The sequence below is a fragment of the Erpetoichthys calabaricus genome, chromosome 8 (genome assembly GCF_900747795.2).
Source record: "Erpetoichthys calabaricus chromosome 8, fErpCal1.3, whole genome shotgun sequence".
NCBI lineage: Eukaryota > Metazoa > Chordata > Cladistia > Polypteriformes > Polypteridae > Erpetoichthys > Erpetoichthys calabaricus.
Window position 1 is genome coordinate 1,140,806 of NC_041401.2, and position 16,814 is coordinate 1,157,619.

General features: G+C 51.4%; 1 protein-coding gene and 1 long non-coding RNA gene across 4 annotated transcripts in view; one reads left to right on the forward strand and one right to left on the reverse strand.

Annotated features, from left to right (window-relative positions):
- The first annotated feature begins 1,665 nt into the window (after positions 1 to 1,665).
- adam23a (ADAM metallopeptidase domain 23a) overlaps positions 1,666 to 16,814 on the forward strand; it is an 89,193-nt gene continuing 74,044 nt past the window's right edge. For all 3 annotated transcript variants that reach the window (XM_028806115.2, XM_028806113.2, XM_028806117.2), the window contains exons 1-2: positions 1,666 to 1,895; positions 2,210 to 2,418. In XM_028806115.2, coding sequence (XP_028661948.1) covers positions 1,811 to 1,895; positions 2,210 to 2,418 — 294 coding nt within the window. In that variant the 5' untranslated portion in view covers positions 1,666 to 1,810. The remainder of the gene's footprint in view (positions 1,896 to 2,209; positions 2,419 to 16,814) is intronic.
- On the reverse strand, positions 4,181 to 4,524 carry LOC127528976 (uncharacterized). Its single transcript, XR_007935665.1, has 2 exons — positions 4,388 to 4,524; positions 4,181 to 4,243 (listed from the first exon to the last, which is right to left on the reverse strand). It is a non-coding gene; the product is annotated as an uncharacterized LOC127528976 (long non-coding RNA).

The following is a 16,814-nucleotide window of genomic DNA, read 5'->3' on the forward strand; positions in this document are numbered from 1 at the left end:
CCCGTTCTGCAGCAGTTGCTGCTTTTGCTGAGAGTGTGCGAGTGAGATTTGCTGAGTGTGCACATGGCGGCGGGCAGGCGGCAGATCGATGAGTGGCGCTCAGGGCCGCCGTTCAGCTGCTCTTTTCTAGTCTTTGCTGCATTAACAAGTAAATGAATTGATGGGGGAGTGGGAACGGGTAGAGCTGCTGGCAAATGGGGGGCATCGTGCCCGTAGTGGCACTGAACAGCAGTCTTTTCATCATTTACTTTTGATGGGAACGTGCCCTTCTCCCACGGGTCATCTGCAAGTGCCAGCCTCCATGACAGGGGACATATTTGGCATCACATTGTCACGCCTCCAAATGTGAGGGCCCTACTGCTAGTGGCCAGCGCCCGTCCTTTAGACTTCTTTAAAGAGCCCAGCAGGACATGTGACTCCCATGACATTGTGCCATAACCAACGGGTGCATGTAACAGAAAGATGTGGTTTCAAAACAAAAATTCAACTGGCATTGCCCAGAAATTCCTCTTGCCATGAAGTCAAGCATGGGCCCAAAACTGAGCAGCGCCACGGGTGAAGCTGCAAGAGCAAAGCACAAGCGGTGGCTTTTCAATCGCATTGAGTGACAAAGGCAGTCGGCAACTCGGGAGAAAATCCTGCCAGTTAACACAAAACCTTTACTCGGGCATCCAAAATCTGAGGGCATATTGGAAAGTGTGGTGCCAATCAGTGGCGGTGAATGAGAGCAAACCTAATATAGTGCCTTTCCATGGTGGCCTGTGCTGCTTCACAAGGTGCCATCACTGTTGTTTCTACGATGGCACTAAAACGTGTCACCTTGTGGCTTTTCATGGTGGACACAACCCTGAGTCCTTCATATGTGACACACTGATGGAGGCGTCACTCACGGTGGCCATCTGATGTACAGCATGAAGTGCCACTACCTCAGGGTCCTTTACCAGACCACTCATTCTGTGAATCTGCAGGCAGGCAGGGACTGAGCATGAGGCCCAAAGTACGTTTTATGTAGCGCCTTTCATAGTGTGGATTTCAGTGTCCTCCCTGGGGGTCATTTAGAAGGGCTGACCCCCCCGTTACATTCACACCATGAACCCCCTTTGTCATCTTTCATCCACAGCCAGGGCTGCCCTGGAGGTCTGTGGACCTGATGATTGCAATTTAACGTGGAGGCGCAGCAGGGTCGCTAAGTTTTGTGACGGGCCGGACGCTGCAGCTCCCTTTCCATAAATGTATACCTGAGGGTGGAACGCGCGGTTTCTCCGTGCCCACTTATTAACCCCCCAATATCTGTTGGATTTGGCCTGGAATGAGGGTCCACCCCCCCAACCAGACAGGTACCCCCGTCCCGGGTTGGCTCCTTGCTCTTGCATTCGCCGCAGCCCCGCCCCCGTGAAGAGGCGCATGCCGGTCGAAAAGCGGACGGAGCCTCGAAAATCTGGAGAAAGGAAAACGGCCGACCGAGGCCATGAAGCGCAGGGGCTGCACGCCTTACTAGCCGCAGACTCCCGCTGCCCAAACGCCGCATGCCCTGCCGTCCCGCGCCCCGTGGTCTCCTCACCGTCGCCGGCCGGCGTCAGGTCTGCTGCTGGGCCGCGCCGCGCCGCGTCATGTCATTCCCGCCTCCAGACGCGCACAGTGGGCGGAGCTCGAGATCGTGCGCGCCCCCGCCGCGCGTCGCAGTCTCAGCAGCAGCATCAGCATCCTCAGTAGCAACCGCGCTCGTCGGGACTGGAGCGGCCACCGCCTCCCGCGCAGGTCGAGGATGAGCGTCGCCAGGTCCGCGTCGAGTGCCGCCCGGTTATGAGCCATGAAGCCGGTAACGCTGCAGCACCTCGTCGCCTGCGTCCTCTGCTGCTGGCTGCCGCCCCGGAGCTCGGCGGCCGCGTCTCAGGGTAGGAAGGGCGCGGGGCGGGGGTTGGGTCGTGTTGATTTGAAGGTTAGTTTGACCGCAGACCGCTTAGCGCGAGTGAGGGGAGCCGCCGGCGCCGCAAGGGAGTCCGGGGGGGGGGGCTGCGTCCCTGATGCGCCAAGACTTGAAACGGTCGACATCCATCCCAGCAATGTCTCGGCAGCACCCCCTCCCACCCCGCGTTATCGGGCCTCCATAGCGGCACCCTCGGCGAGTGTGTGTTTGCACCTCTCGGGCCTGCCGCCTCCTCCTCCTCCTCCTCCTCCTCACGTGCGCCTTGTTTTGTTCTCCCGTCAGCTTCAGCCCAGCTGGAAAATGGTCGCGGCTCCGATCCCACCATGCCCCCGACAGAAGGAGCAGCAGCAGCTGTACGGAACACAAGCGAAGCGGGCATCCCTCAAGAAATCACATTCCCCTCCAGACTGGTGTACTATCTCAACGAGGACTCGGAGAGCTCCAACCACAACCTCAACACCCAGGCCAGAAACCAGCAGAAGCAAGGCCAGGTCAGTGCCAGGTGCTGGGGGTGGGCATCGGTGAGGGCACCCTCACATACCCTGTGGTAGGCGGCAGGGGAACTTGGGTAGCGTGGAGCCTTGTGCCACTGCAGGCTCTGCAGCAGTTCTGGGGGTGTTTATTTATTTGTTTGTTTGTTTGTTTGTTTGTTGCACTGTTGAGAGCAGCTGCTCAGTATTACGGCACGGCCAGTGATCAACTCTGGGAACGTTCAAACTGGACCTGATAAATAAGTGCCTTGAGCTTGGGAAAGGCGCTATATAAATGTATCATTATTAGTGCAGCGAGTGAATGGAGCAGGCATGACATGAGAAAACTCGAAGGATGGCCGTGGGTTTCATGGGGCTGAGAGCCTTGGAAAGAATTGCAAAGCGAGCAAAACAAGAAGTGCGCTTCAGTCATGGAGCTCGTGTGCAGTTACGTGGTGCCAGGGAAGAGCAGCTGATGGCCTCCTTGGTTTGCAGGCACACTGGCATTCGTGATGTCCGCCCTTAAAACCCTCCATCGAGACACGTAGGAGCCTTTGAAGAAATGCTTTTGGTTTATTTTGTTTTAACTGTGAGGTGTCACCATGAGGTAGAAATGTTTAATATTAATAAATGATCTGGAGAAGAAGATAATTCATAAGCTGCTTAAGTCTGCCAGTCGTACAAGACCAAGTGGAAGGGCAGATTCACATTTACTTATTTGGCTGACGCCTTCTTTATCCAAGGCGACTTACAAACTTTATGATTCAGTTGGTTCCATTTCTTTTGGTCTGCAGGTCAAGTGACTTGTCCAGGGTCACACAGTGCCAATGGCAGGATTTGAACCCACAGCCTCAATTTGAAGTCCAAAGCCTTAACCGCTGCGCCACACTGCCGCTAATGGAGAATCATCTAGACGGTTACAGAGGGACAGTGTGAAGGCTTGTGGGTGAAGACATTTAATGGAAGTATTAGAAAGATTAGACGAGAAGAGGCCATTCAGCCCAACAGAGCTCCCCAGGCCTATCCACCAAGTTCTTCCAAAATGACATCAAGTCAAGTGTTAGAGGTCTCTAAAATCCTCCTGTCCACCAGACAACGTGGCCACTTAATGCACACGACTGTCTGTGGGTCTCTGTGTGAAGAAAACCTCCATAATGTTTATGTGAAATTTACCTTAACACACTTAACAGCTGCGTTCTCAGTTAACTCGTTTTAAAGTCGCCATCATGACCCACTGGACTGATCCCCTTCATCATTTAAAACACTTCAGTCAGTCAGGTCTCCTCTTCATCACCTGTAAAGGCTCAGCTCTTTTAATCCTTCTTCATCACTCAACCCCTGGAGCCCTGAATCAGCCGAGTCGCTCTTCTCTGGACCTTCTCTAGTGCTGCTGTGTCTTTATGGAGACCCAAACTGAACCCAGGACTCCAGATGAGGCCTCAGCAGTGGGATATAAAGACACAGCAGACCCTCAGTGGACACGTCAAGGACACTCTGTGAGCCTCCTTAATGATGGCTATAGATGTGATCAACTATTAGTGACTGCTATCTATCTATCTATCTATCTATCTATCTATCTATCTATCTATCTATCTATCATATAGTGACTTTCATATCTATCTATCTATCTATCTATCTATCTATCTATCTATCTATCTATCTATCATATAGCACCTTTCACTCTATCTATCTATTATATAGCGCCTTTCACTCTATCTATCTATCTATCTATTATATAGCGCCTTTCACTCTATCTATCTATCTATCTATCTATCTATCTATCTATCTATCTATTATATAGCGCCTTTCACTCTATCTATCTATCTATCTATCTATTATATAGCACCTTTCACTCTATCTATCTATCTATCTATCTATCTATCTATTATATAGCGCCTTTCACTCTCTATCTATCTATCTATCTATCTATCTATCTATCTATCTATCTATCTATTATATAGCACCTTTCACTCTATCTATTATATAGCACCTTTCACTCTATCTATCTATCTATCTATTATATAGCGCCTTTCACTCTATCTATCTATCTATCTATTATATAGCGCCTTTCTATCTATCTATCTATCTATCTATTATATAGCACCTTTCTATCTATCTATCTATCTATCTATCTATCTATCTATCTATCTATCTATCTATCTATTATATAGCGCCTTTCACTCTATCTATCTATCTATCTATTATATAGCGCCTTTCACTCTATCTATCTATCTATCTATCTATTTATTATATAGCGCCTTTCACTCTCTATCTATCTATTATATAGCGCCTTTCACTCTATCTATCTATCTATCTATCTATCTATCTATCTATCTATCTATCTCCTTATGGAGACCCAAACCGCCCCCAGGACTCCTGATGTGGCCTCACCAGTGTGTCATGAAGCCTGAGCAGGACCCCCTGGGACTGGTACCGCACACGTCAAGGCACTATATAACCTGACATTCTGTTAATGGCCTCTGCACACTGTCTGGGTGTTGATAGCCATGAGTCCACCACGACTCCCAATTCCTTCTCATAAGGTGGACCTTTGATTTTCAGACCCCCCCATTTTGACTTCCTATGTGTGACACTTTACATTATCTGACATTAAATGTCATTGTCCTCTGCCTGTCTGCTGCCCAAGTCCCTTTGTGATGATTATCTGCCAATCGTGATGTAGGAAGCACCAATGTGAGATCTGAATTCACCACGGGGGGGTCTGACACTTGAGAGTAGACCTCATGACGAGGACCCCAGAGTCGTGGTGGGCTCATCACTGTTAACCTCCAGATGGTGTACAGAAGCCATGAAGAAGGCCAGCAGGATGTTAAGTTACACGTGACGATGTGTGGAGGTCAAGTCGGGTGAGGTGACGTGTAACACACTAGTGAGGCCCCAAGTGGTCTCCATGTTACAGAACCTGTCCTATCAGCGCTTACAGGACGTCCAGAGCAGGGTGACGAGGCTGATCCTGAGGCTTTGAGGAGATGAAGAGGAGACCACCTGACTGAAGTAGTGTGACGAAGGGGTGATCTCAGTGGTTAGAATGGACAAGCTGGGTGGGCTCACTGGCCTGTTCTTGTCCCAGTGGCCTTGTGGTGTAGGTGACAGCTGGCCTGCGCTCTGTGACATCTTTGTCTCCTGTTTGCATCTGCTCTTCTTTGGCTTTGTTATCTTTGACTTGTCACGATGCGCTCGAGTAACGAGGAGCCGTCATGGCGTTGGGGGTCCTGCTGTTCACGTTGTCTGAAATCAGCAGCTGCATTTGAGAGGTGACATCAGTGAGCAGTTCAGATATTCATGACCTGTAAGAGGAGAGCACAGCTGGACATCTCACAAGTCAGGGCTTTCACATCTGTGCCAGGGCCGGGGGGTCGTTTGTGCGTATCGTGGGCCGGGTGGGCCGCTGACCTGCGTGGGTTGCATAGGCGGCCTTGTGAGTAGCTCCGCCCCCCCGACACCTGCCTCGGTTCATTTTTGTGCCCATGCAGAGTTGTGCTGCCGGGGCTTTGATGGAAAGTGCTGAGTGTGTTCATTAAATCGACTCGGCCCGCGTCAACGAGCACGAAACGCCCCAAAACGGACGAGCTTGCGGAAAGTGCTGAACACGCAGCATGTCGTGTGCATACGTGTTACTAGGGTTTGACGTTCTAATAATTCAAACTCTTAGGATGTGCTGAGAATTAAAAGAAAATGAACGCCTGGTGACGCGTTCAGCGCCCATTTCAAAAAGAGCAGGGCCTTACTTGGTGGGCCGACGCAGTTAAGAGCCCACCAGAATGATGCATAATAACAGAATTCGCCAAGTGCTTCTCATGGTCGTGTTTCACCACAAAGCAGACGGGCAGTGGGCAGTGGGCAGTGGGCAGGCTGAGGGGGGGATTTGTTAGTTTAATGGAGTTTGCAAATCCACAAGTTAAAGAGAGAGCCCCCTGAAAGTAGCAGAGGATGTTAGTCCGTCATCAGGCAGCAGAAGGTGACTTTGATTTACCGAAGTGGCAGCCCTCCTGTGACAGCAGCCGGCTGAGAGAGGTGCTCAGGTGACCCCCGTATGTGGGACACACACTCGTCTGGCGGGTGCCGCGTGGGCCATTGGCGCTTTAGTAGTTTGTGTCTCCTTAATGTGCGCCTCTGTCACTGTGAGTTCACCCCAAAATGGGGAACTGTGCCCTTAAGGAGAAGACACAGCGCGGGCAGGACGGCTGGTCTAAAGGGTCTTTAACTCGGAAAGGTGGGCAGAGAGGGAGACGTCGAGTGTGTTGTCCACTATGGGAAGGTCTCTTTTGCTCAGGAGTCGCGTCTCCGAAGACGAACTTTGTTAAAGTTGCTCTGGCATGATGAGCCCATGGGCCGGGTTACACAGAACGTTTATGCCAATGTCATCAGCTTGGTGCCGCGGCCCACCTGCCAGGTTGTCTGCCTGCCTCGGGTCAAGTCATCTCTGATGGAGGATCACAGGAGTCGTCAGGCAGAGGGGTCCTGTCATCCGATTGGCTGAACTCAGCTGTGGAGTGGCCAATAGGGGGAGGCAGCTTGATGGCCGAGGCCTCCAAATCGTATTATGGGATGTCTTCCGCTGTTGAAGTCTGCTCTGTACTGTACTGTCATATTATCGTATTCTACTGAGGATGACTTCTGTTCTGTTCTCTGTGTTGTATTGCCCCCCCCCCCCCTTTTTTTTTTTTGACACCCACTGCACGCCCACCCTACCTGAAAAGGGGGTCTCCATTTGAACTGCCTTTCCTGGGGTTTCTTCCATTTTTTTTTTTTTGGGGAGCTTTTCTGTGTCTTCTTAGAGAGTCAAGGCTGAGAGGGGGGCTGTCAAGAGGCAGGGCCTGTGTGGAAGACCACCCCGACACAGACAGGCTCGGGGGCACACAGGGCACCCACACTTAGGCTTTCTTTCTCTTTGCTGCCTCCACTCCTCTCCATGCAAGTGTTGTCCTCCGCCTCCTGACTCTCAGCCCTGGAACCCACCCTTTATACCCACCCGGACGTGCTCCAGGTGCCCCCGCATCCTCTTCTGGCAGCTCTTCAGAGAGTGGCCGAAGTGCTGCAGTCCAAGGACCTGCAACTGTCCAAGCGCCCCCTGGTGGTGGGCCGCAGTCCAGGGCTCCTTGACCGTCCAGGCGCCCCCTGGTGGTGGCCACGGGTCCCTAGCAGGGTTGAGCTCCCAAGCCTGTGGCTCTGATGCAATCCAGGGGGGCTGCCCTCATGTGCCCCGGGGGAGGTAACGTCTCTCTTCCGGTCCTTCCATCCGAAGGTTAAAGCCCATTGTGGCACTCCTTGTGGCAGTCCTGGTGTGGTGTGGTGTTGTGGCTGCGCACGCCATTGTGCTCCCGCCATTTCATTGTCCTCTTGAACTTTAAGGACAGAAAGCCGAGCTGAGATCATTTGGGGTCTCTACTGATGTCACCGCACACCCCAGTCTGTGAATGTCTGCCTTCGTTCCTGTGAGGTTCTTGCTGTTTGGGAGGCTACTCGTCTGCTGATATGTCTCCATTTGTGCTGAGTGTCCACAGGTCACAGAGCTCTGAGCGACTCCCATAAACTAAATGAAGTTCTGCTGCTCCGACTGTGTGGCTGCTCCGGCTGCGCTGTTCTTCCGGGGTGGTGGTACTAAAGACACGGGGTGTTGTAGAGCCAGTTGTCGTACCTCAAAGTCAAAGTCTCATCTCTGCTACAGTCCTGGTCCTCACAGTACTTCCCAGCACTTCTGGGGGTCCTCTGTGTGTGTGTAGCATCTGTTGAGTCTTGCTGGGCACAGGACGGTAGTCTGCCAACTTGATGAACCTTCGCCCAGGACCTTTGTGTTCTCCGCCGTTCACTTGAACAAGTTCTTGACGTCTATGAACGCTCACACACTACACCTAAGACAGACGCCATGTTTTAATGTGGAAAGTATGCCAGGACAGTAACTGTGTTGCCCCTAAAGGACTTTGAGACCCCCTGTGTTCACAAGTGCAGCATCCGTTAGTGAAAGTTTCAAATCTCTTCAGAGCCCTCAGATGTCCGTATCTCACACCTTGTAAGACCCCCATTAACCTTGCTGTACCTGCTAGGGGGTACACGTCAATTTAGGGGGGAGGACTCTGTAAATGCCCAAGGTGCTGGAGCCAGGGGGCGTAAGTCACATGACCTGCTACCTTGAAAAAGCCTGGAAGTGTTTATGGCGGACCAGTAAAGTGGCCTGGAGTGAAGACTGTGGACCACCAGGGGGTGTGCCAGCCCCCCTACCCGACACAGACTGACGTGAGACACACCTTTATTTCAAGTGGGGCAACACTTTTCCTTTGCCCCCCACTAGAGAGCACCGTAGCCAATCACAAGCACAGTCACAGTCCTGTCTGTCTGCCACCTCCCAACTCCGGCCCCTTGAAAGGAGTGAAGGGCCCCTTTTATAACGGCCCCCCAGAAGTGCTCCAGGTGTTCCCAGATCTGCAATGCAGGGCTCTGAAAATGTCCAGGCGCCCCCTGGTAGTGATGGGGAGTCGCCCTCTTGTGTTCGGGGGGAGGTATTGCCCTCAATATTCCCTCTTCCCCTGGTCTTTACATCACAGAGGCATCCCACCACAAGGTGCTATGACAAGTGAGCCGTCACCAGCGCCATCGACCTGTAAACCGACTGCCCCACCTGCTGGTGGTCACGGTGTACCCACATGAGCCCGTATTACTGTGATTTGTAAGTCACTTTGGATGAAGGGCCAGGCAATCAATCAAGCAAAGTGCTTAATATAAATGGGCCTGCATTAACGAGTCATAAGGTGTTATGAGGAGTTCATAAAAAGTCAGCCGTGTGGCACTAAGGGTTCACTGCCCGCTGGCACTCAAAGTCTTTAGGTGTTGCTTATGGGAAATGGGCAAAAAAAAAAAGAGAGAGAGAGAAGGGACTTTCTGACAGCGCGGCCCTCGCCGGTGGTCTAACAAAACGATCAGAACAGCAAATGCTAAAAATACGACTGCTGAAAAGAGCGAGGAGGAAGAGGAGGAAGACGAACAGCAGCAGCGTCTCTCCTACAGGGTCACACACTTCAGTCCTGCAGTCTCGGCCTTGGGCACTGAGCCTTCCTAATGGGAGTGTGGGGTTCACACACACACACACACACACTCACTCCGTCTCAGAGCCGTTGGCGACCGCGTTGGGTGCCAGGCAGGACACAGCGTGCCAGTCCAAGTCAGGGTGTTATTCATTTGCAGCGGGTGTCAATGTGCCACTCCGGGGTGGTGACGTTTGCTTTCACCGACTTGCTGAGCCCACGTTTGTGACGAATTCTCAGCGGCGGGTCTGTCAGAGGAGATGAACTGGAGAGAGCAGGGAGCCGACTGTGCGGATATTCAGTTTCGTTAGTGTTAGCGGCCCCCTCATATCGCCTGTCCCCCCCGTGTGTGTTTCTATGTGGACTTTACACCTTCAAGCCGGTAGAAACGGGGGGCTCCACATCCACAAGTGTCAGGGTCTTAAGTGAGGCGAGTCGTGACGAGAGCAGACCTCTCAGCCCAACAAGCCCCTCCGTCCCAGTCATTGAGATCCTCTAAATCAGGGGTCCTGGTGGGCCGCAGTGGCTGCAGGTTTTCATTCCCACCCTTTTATTAACGAGTGACCTGTTTTCACTGCTAATTAATTTTCTTTGACTTATTCTTGAAGACTCGGACCCCTTAATTGTTTAGTTTTCCTTCATTAGCAGCCAAACAATAACGAGATACCAAATGAGCCAAAACATCTGGTGACCATCACACAACATCTGAAAATAAAGAACGATGAGGGTCTCAGGAATGTGGGGGTCCCCAGAAATGTCGACATGTCCAAGAACGAGTTTAATGAACGACGAGACTTGGCGCCTGATTGAGGACCTGGTTGGGATGAAACTGGTGGGAGTCTGAGGCCCTGACTTAGGTGGTCTTCTGTTGGCTCCCTCACCAAACATTTCATTTCCATTTAAGGAAAACAATGAAGAAATTCAGAGAAACCAAACTTCAAAGCGAGTCCATTAAAACGAATTCCAAAGAAGTGACAAGCCAGTCAGCAATTAAGAAAAGGATGTGAATGAAAACCTGCAGCCACTGCGGCCCCCCAGGAGTTGGGGACCCCCTGCTCTAACGTCACATCAAGGCCAGATTTGAAGGCTCCTCAAGTTGTCCGCCCTTCCGTGTGTCTCCGGCTCCTTCTAACGTCCGTCTGAAGTCCACCGTACGCCAGAGCAGTGCGGCCCACCTTCCCGCTGGCGTTTAGCATCGTTTTGCAGAAGGTGCGATTGTCGGCACCAGGGAGTTACGTGTGGTTGACCCAGAAGATCACCTGCATTGTACTCGGGCATCCCCATTCAGGACCCCCAAGATGTGTAGGTAATCACTGGGCAGTGAGCTCGGGGTATTAAAGGGTCAGCATCCATGTAATGACCCCAAGTACAGGATTGGCGTTCATGCTGTCCTTGTTCTTGCAGTCATCATCATCATCATCATCATCCTGATGGCCATTCTCTGAGTCTACCCAGGGCAGCCAGTTGCCCCCCAGTCTCACTGATAAAAGGAAATAAAAGGAAAGATAAAAACTGAAATGAATTAAATAACAGAGTGAGAAACAAGCGTGAGGATCCCTCAGTGTCCAGGAGGTAATGGCCAGCGGTCAGCGAGTCGTCACGTGGACCACCTGTTGGGTGAGCTCAGCTCATGCCAGGTATGGCGGGGTGGTCCTCATTCACGGTGGGCCTTCGGACCGTCCATCGCTGCAGTGAATTGTTAACTCGGTCATGTGATGTTCTCAGCCAATCACTGCGTTTAAAAGGCCAACATCAGTCACGTGATTACACACTAGAACCTCATGACCTGACGTCGTAGGGAGTGGCAATCTGGTGGGCAGAGAAGTGCCCGTCCACACGAGCCCACTGATAACCGTGTGAGTGTAGGGTCTTACGGGCGGAGAGTTTTCTGTTGGTTATCGTTGGCCTTTTGTTTTGGGACCGCCGCTTTCACTCGTTAATCTTTATTTCATGTGGTGCCACCACTATAAAGCCCCCCCCTTGTAAAATAGGCACCGTTCAGTAGGCTATAAATGAGATTATTAACATAACATTGTGAAGCCCACCCTGTTGGGCCACTGGGGTCTGTCCCAGAAGGGGGGCCACTCACAGTGCAGAAGTGCCAGTCCTTTACATGGGCACCCAAGTCACCTAGAGTGAGTGACTGGGTTAAGGCAGAAACTCGCTTTCCTGAGAGACCCCCTTAATATCGGCGAGTCCCCTAAGTCAGTTTACCCAAATGCTGAGATGTGAGAAGAGTGAGATTAAAAAAAAAAAAAAAGATGGCACCTCACCAGCGGGTGCCGTGAGTCCACAAAACAAGCCTGGAGCCCACGTGCCCTGAGGTTGTGCCACTCACGTTAGCCCGCCGTGTGCTCAGCTACTGAGACCCGAGGAGGAGCGATGAGACCACCGGAGTGTTTGTCTCAGGAAACTGAAATTAGTGGACAGGTGTCCAGCCATGGCTGCTGCATGTGACGTGCGTGGGCATTAGGGGGGCAGTGGAGTGTAGATGCCACAGGGGCTGGACGAGCATCCCAGCCAGGGAGAGGAAATGGAGTAGACCCGGAAGAAAGAGCCAGACGGGATGGTATCACTGGGGGTTTTTTACTTCCCCAGGACGCTAGATGGCAGCAGCCCCAGGTAACGGTGCCCAGTGGGAAGCCCAGTAGTCTGGCAGAGCAGCCCTGCTGGGTTCACTGGGTGCCACAAGAGGGCACTGCAGGAAGACAAGCTCCCTATTGTGATGGAAGTCCGTATGACCCAGAAGTACTTCCATTGAGCGGGGGTCCTGGCACCAGAAACACTCCCGGGTCTTTAATAAAGGGGACCGCACTCCCTTTGCCAGGCGAGCCGGAGGTGAGAGGACGTGGGGCAGCACTCGACTGGAGGAGGGCAGCGTGGTGGCAGTGCCTTTGTGCTTTTGTAACCTGTAAAGGAGTGCGGTGTGATAAACACGGCTGGGTTTGCATCTGGGACTCTTTGCGTGTTCGTGTTTGGGGGCTTCCTAACACCCCCAGGCTCTGTCACAAGAGCTGACATGGGCACCTAACTGGCAGGAGTTGGCTGTGTGTGTTAATGGGGTCTCTCCAACTCTCGTGTGGTATCTGTTAAAGTGGGATTCTGTGAATGACGTACATTTAAACACGCTCAGACTGGCACAGGTAGGGTGAGCACCGCCATGCTAACTTAAAGCAGTGCATGAAGGCCCACAGAGCACACAATCGAGTCAAATCAGCATGGAAGTCGAATTCTTAAGATGGCGAAGAATGAAAAACAAACAACAGAGGAGGGGAAAGCAAACTTCAGATCCACGTCAGTGAGGGGGGCTGCATTGCAGGCTTGGGGGTCCGTCATTAATGAGGAAAAAACCACAGCCGGGAGAAACAACAAGATGGAGTGCAAGCCGAGGAAGAGGACGGGACGGCTTTAGTAGGAGCCATTAAAAGGCTAGAAAATGAGAGCGCTGTGCCAAGACAAGGTGCCTGCAGCCTCCATTTAAATGCCCACTCAATGCCAGTCTCTGACGCTGGCTGGCATTCCACTTCTCCAGCGAGTCCTAAGTGAGCCTGCGTTGAGGGCTGCTTGCGGAGTGACCGCCAATGTAGAGAGCCACCTTTAGAGGTTGGCTGTGCGCTCTTTCACATCACTGACGCAGTGACACAGTGACACAGCCGGAGAAGAAGCAGAATTGGCTCGAGATGCCAAGCACGGGGGCAGCACCATGCTGCTAGCGTTTCACAGATTCATCGTCATACGTTCAGAGCCTGCGTGACGTCTGTGTCTGCCACAGCATTCTGCTTTTCCTTCAACAGACGTGCAGGGTGGGCTACTGGTGGGCTCAAAATGTGCAGGGGTGAGGTGTGTGTTGGACGAAGTGTGGAGATTAAAATCATCTGAAAGAAAGTCAAAGACACGTCCAGTCCTGGTGACCCCGGCCACCTGGATGGACTTTCTGTAGTGGGGTCCGTGCAATCAGATGAGAGAATCTTTCCATCTGGTGAACCCAGGGCTCCTTTATCCATACGCAGGGGAGTGGCCTGGCAGTACAGCAGTGTCACCAAGTGCCACCCCCTGATACTGAGGAGGCCTAGTGACACTTTGTAAATGTACTTCTGTACAGATGACCACCTCACAGAAGTGCGGTCTGCACAGCCGATCAGCAGCTCTAGTCAGGGTATGCCAGCCTCAAGTCGCGAGTCTTCAGCCTGAGGCCGAGGGGGCACCACTTATAGGAGCAGGCAGACCAGCCCTCGGCTTCGGGGGGCCCTGTCACTAAAAGCTGGACCACCCGCTCTTATTTGATTAACCCTTGGAATCCTGAGAATGTTGAGATCTTACTGTGAGTAACGATAAGCTCAGATACGTAAGTCCGGCGTTTATGAGTTAAGGACCCTAAGCTTGACGACTTGTCACCGTCCCCATTTCAAATCCCGGAAAGGGAAGTCGATGGTCAGAAGAGCTTTTGCTGAGGGAGTTCATGAGCCCACCGGTGGGCCGAGTCACTCTGGTGAACGCAGGGGGGCCACTTGTGTGACTTCATGCTCTTTGTTTCATTTGTGTGACCAGCGAGTCACAAGGGTGCCAGTCAGCCATTTCTACTCAGGGTGACCAAGTGGGTGGAAGGGTGCCTGGACTGGTGACACACCAGGTCATCGTCACTCACCGTCTGACGTGTGCCAAGCTGGCAAGAACACTAAGTGTGGGCTTTGACCTGCAAGCAGACAGAACTAAACTGCAGTCCATTTGCCTTTTGGGTGCCATGTGATGTCCGCCATTGTAAAGATCAGACAGAACTGAATGCCAGCTTAGAGCTCAAAGACCCCGGCGAGAGTGAAGACAAAATGCTTTTAGGTTATTCACACGAGAGGTCGGGGGACCCGAAACGAGCGTCAGAGTCGTGTCACTGCACATGGTGGCCGAGTGGCCCGTCCCGTGAGCCTCCTTTCTGATGCGTCTGCCCGCTGGCAGTATGGCGTCTCTTTGTGTTCTCCGGGCGTGTTGGAGTGGTGGGCCGTTTTATTCCTTTAGGGGTTTTGTGTGAATTCAGCTTATGGATGGAAGGATGAGGCCCTGTGAGTGGCAAAGTGGAGGACCTTTAGAGGTCACTTGCATTTTTGGACTAATGGTGGTGTTGGTCGGAGACCCTCAGAAACGCTAAACAGTAGCACAATTAAAAAAGGGGAGAGGCACAGACAGCGGGGCTTCTGTGAATTTAGTCTGCAGGACAAACTACAGCTGCATAAGTCAGAGAATTGAGACCACCGTAAAAAATGGCACCACGCAACCTTGGTGGGAGGGCATGGCGATGGCACAGTCAGCTCAAGTGCTGCAGAGGCGCTTGGACAGACGTGTGGACGATGAGATGTCACGTGAAGAAGGCCTGTAGATTGAGGGTCCTCCCCGGACACGGGGGTCCCATGGCCTCATCTCTGTCTACGTCAAGAGGGTGTGCTGGTGGGGTGGCGTCCACGATGTGCGGAGAGCAGCGCACGTTCAGGCAGATGCTGCTCAAAAGTGTCACAACACCTCAGGGTTTCCAGTTTATCTTCACATCCAATCAGCTGGAATGTGGTGAGGGACCTAAAATGGAGTGCCAGGGGTGTACATGTAAAGTTTAGGTGAGGAGTAACACAAAAGAAGGAAACGTCAGAATACGACAAACGGGCCTTCAACAGGAACACCTGACAGGTCACAAGCCACAGGCGTCCTGCAGCCATGAAAGTCAATGAAGCCTACAAACAATTTACATGGGTGTCCCGACTTCAGTGGATTACTTAACTTATGTGTGTCTCCATTTTTGGTCCCTCACTGCCTTCCAGCTCATTAGATGTGACGGTAAGCGGAGGTCTTGTGAATCGTCTGTCCCTAGCGCACTAGTGAGGCCTCACCTGGCTGGCTGCTCGACCACGTTCAGCTTCTCAGTTTTGGTGCCAGAGCGGAGGTGACGAGGCCGACTGCCGGACGGAGGGGTCTGAGCTGTGAGGGGACACGGAGGGAGTCATTTAAGCAAACAGAGACGACGAGGTGACAGGATTTAGAAGTCATTTAGAAGTGGCTCATCCTTGGTTATGTTATCGACGGTGGCGTGGAGCCAACCCGCACCGTCACAAGTTGGCACCGTGGACCCCAGCAGTTACGTTACAACAGGAACACGTCAACGTGGTTGTAAACCTGTTTAGGGCACATTCCTTACTTGTGGGACATGTGAGTGCCTCAGTGGGTGTACTGGCCTCACTGAATCTCCTGTTCAATTATCCAGCAAGCTAAACACCTTCATGCAATAATTCCCGGAACCACGAAGTGATGTAGAGAATGTTTAATTACAAAAATGGTGTGAAACTGTAAATACAAATACAAACAAACACTAATAAGTACTTGTATAAGTAACATAGAGTAAATACAGCAGCATTTATAACTAAGAGCTTAACAGCCAAAGGCTCAGTAAATTTATGTAATGAAATACAACATTTACTTTGACACTCCTTAACCAAAGTTACTTAAACAAAGACTATAAAACTAGAAAAAAGAGAACTTACAGGGAATGCCTTCACAAGGGCTAACTAAGCAGGATGGCGAAGGATTGTTTGAGAGTACAAACACAGAGGTAATAAACACACCATGCTTACTGCTGCTGCACTCACTTCCTACTTCCTACTTCCTGCCTCCTGTCACATGGCTTCCTGCTTGCAGCAGTAGCATTAGGATTTTTATATTAGGATTACAAAGGTTTGCAAAAACAATTAGAACCAGAACACTCCCCGTCTGGTATCTTTAAGATACCACCAAAAACTGAGCCAAATACTTTAATCTGGTGATAAAAGAAAAACCAGTTCTGAAATAGGCCTGTAAAGGAATTTTGTTGCTCCTTGCTGAACTATCTTTATCTCGACCTTCCTTATTAATCCATCTTTGCTAGGAACAGCCTTCATTATTATTCCCATAGGCCACTCATTCCTCCTGACTTGCTTTTCCTTCAGAAGGACAACATCACCTTCTTTGATGTCAGGCCTTTTATTTTGCCATTTCTGTCGTGTCTGCAGAGTGCTGAGATATTCCGTTCTCCACCTGCTCCAGAATTCCTCAGCGAGGTATTGGACACGCTTCCATTGGTGTCTCAACATCTCACCTGTACCAAAGTTACTTTGAGACAGAAAAGGCGTGCCTATTTTTTGGGTGAGCAGCATGGAAGGTGTTAGGACATTAGGATGTTCAGGATCAGACGAAACAGGTACCAGGGGACGTGCATTAATTATGGTGATGACCTCTGCCATTAGCGTTGTTAACACTTCATGAGTAAGTCGTACACGACCAGACTGCAACAGCATGGAGTCTAATATGTGTCGTACCACTCCAATTATGCGTTCCCACCGTTTTGAGCTTAAGTGACTCTCAGAG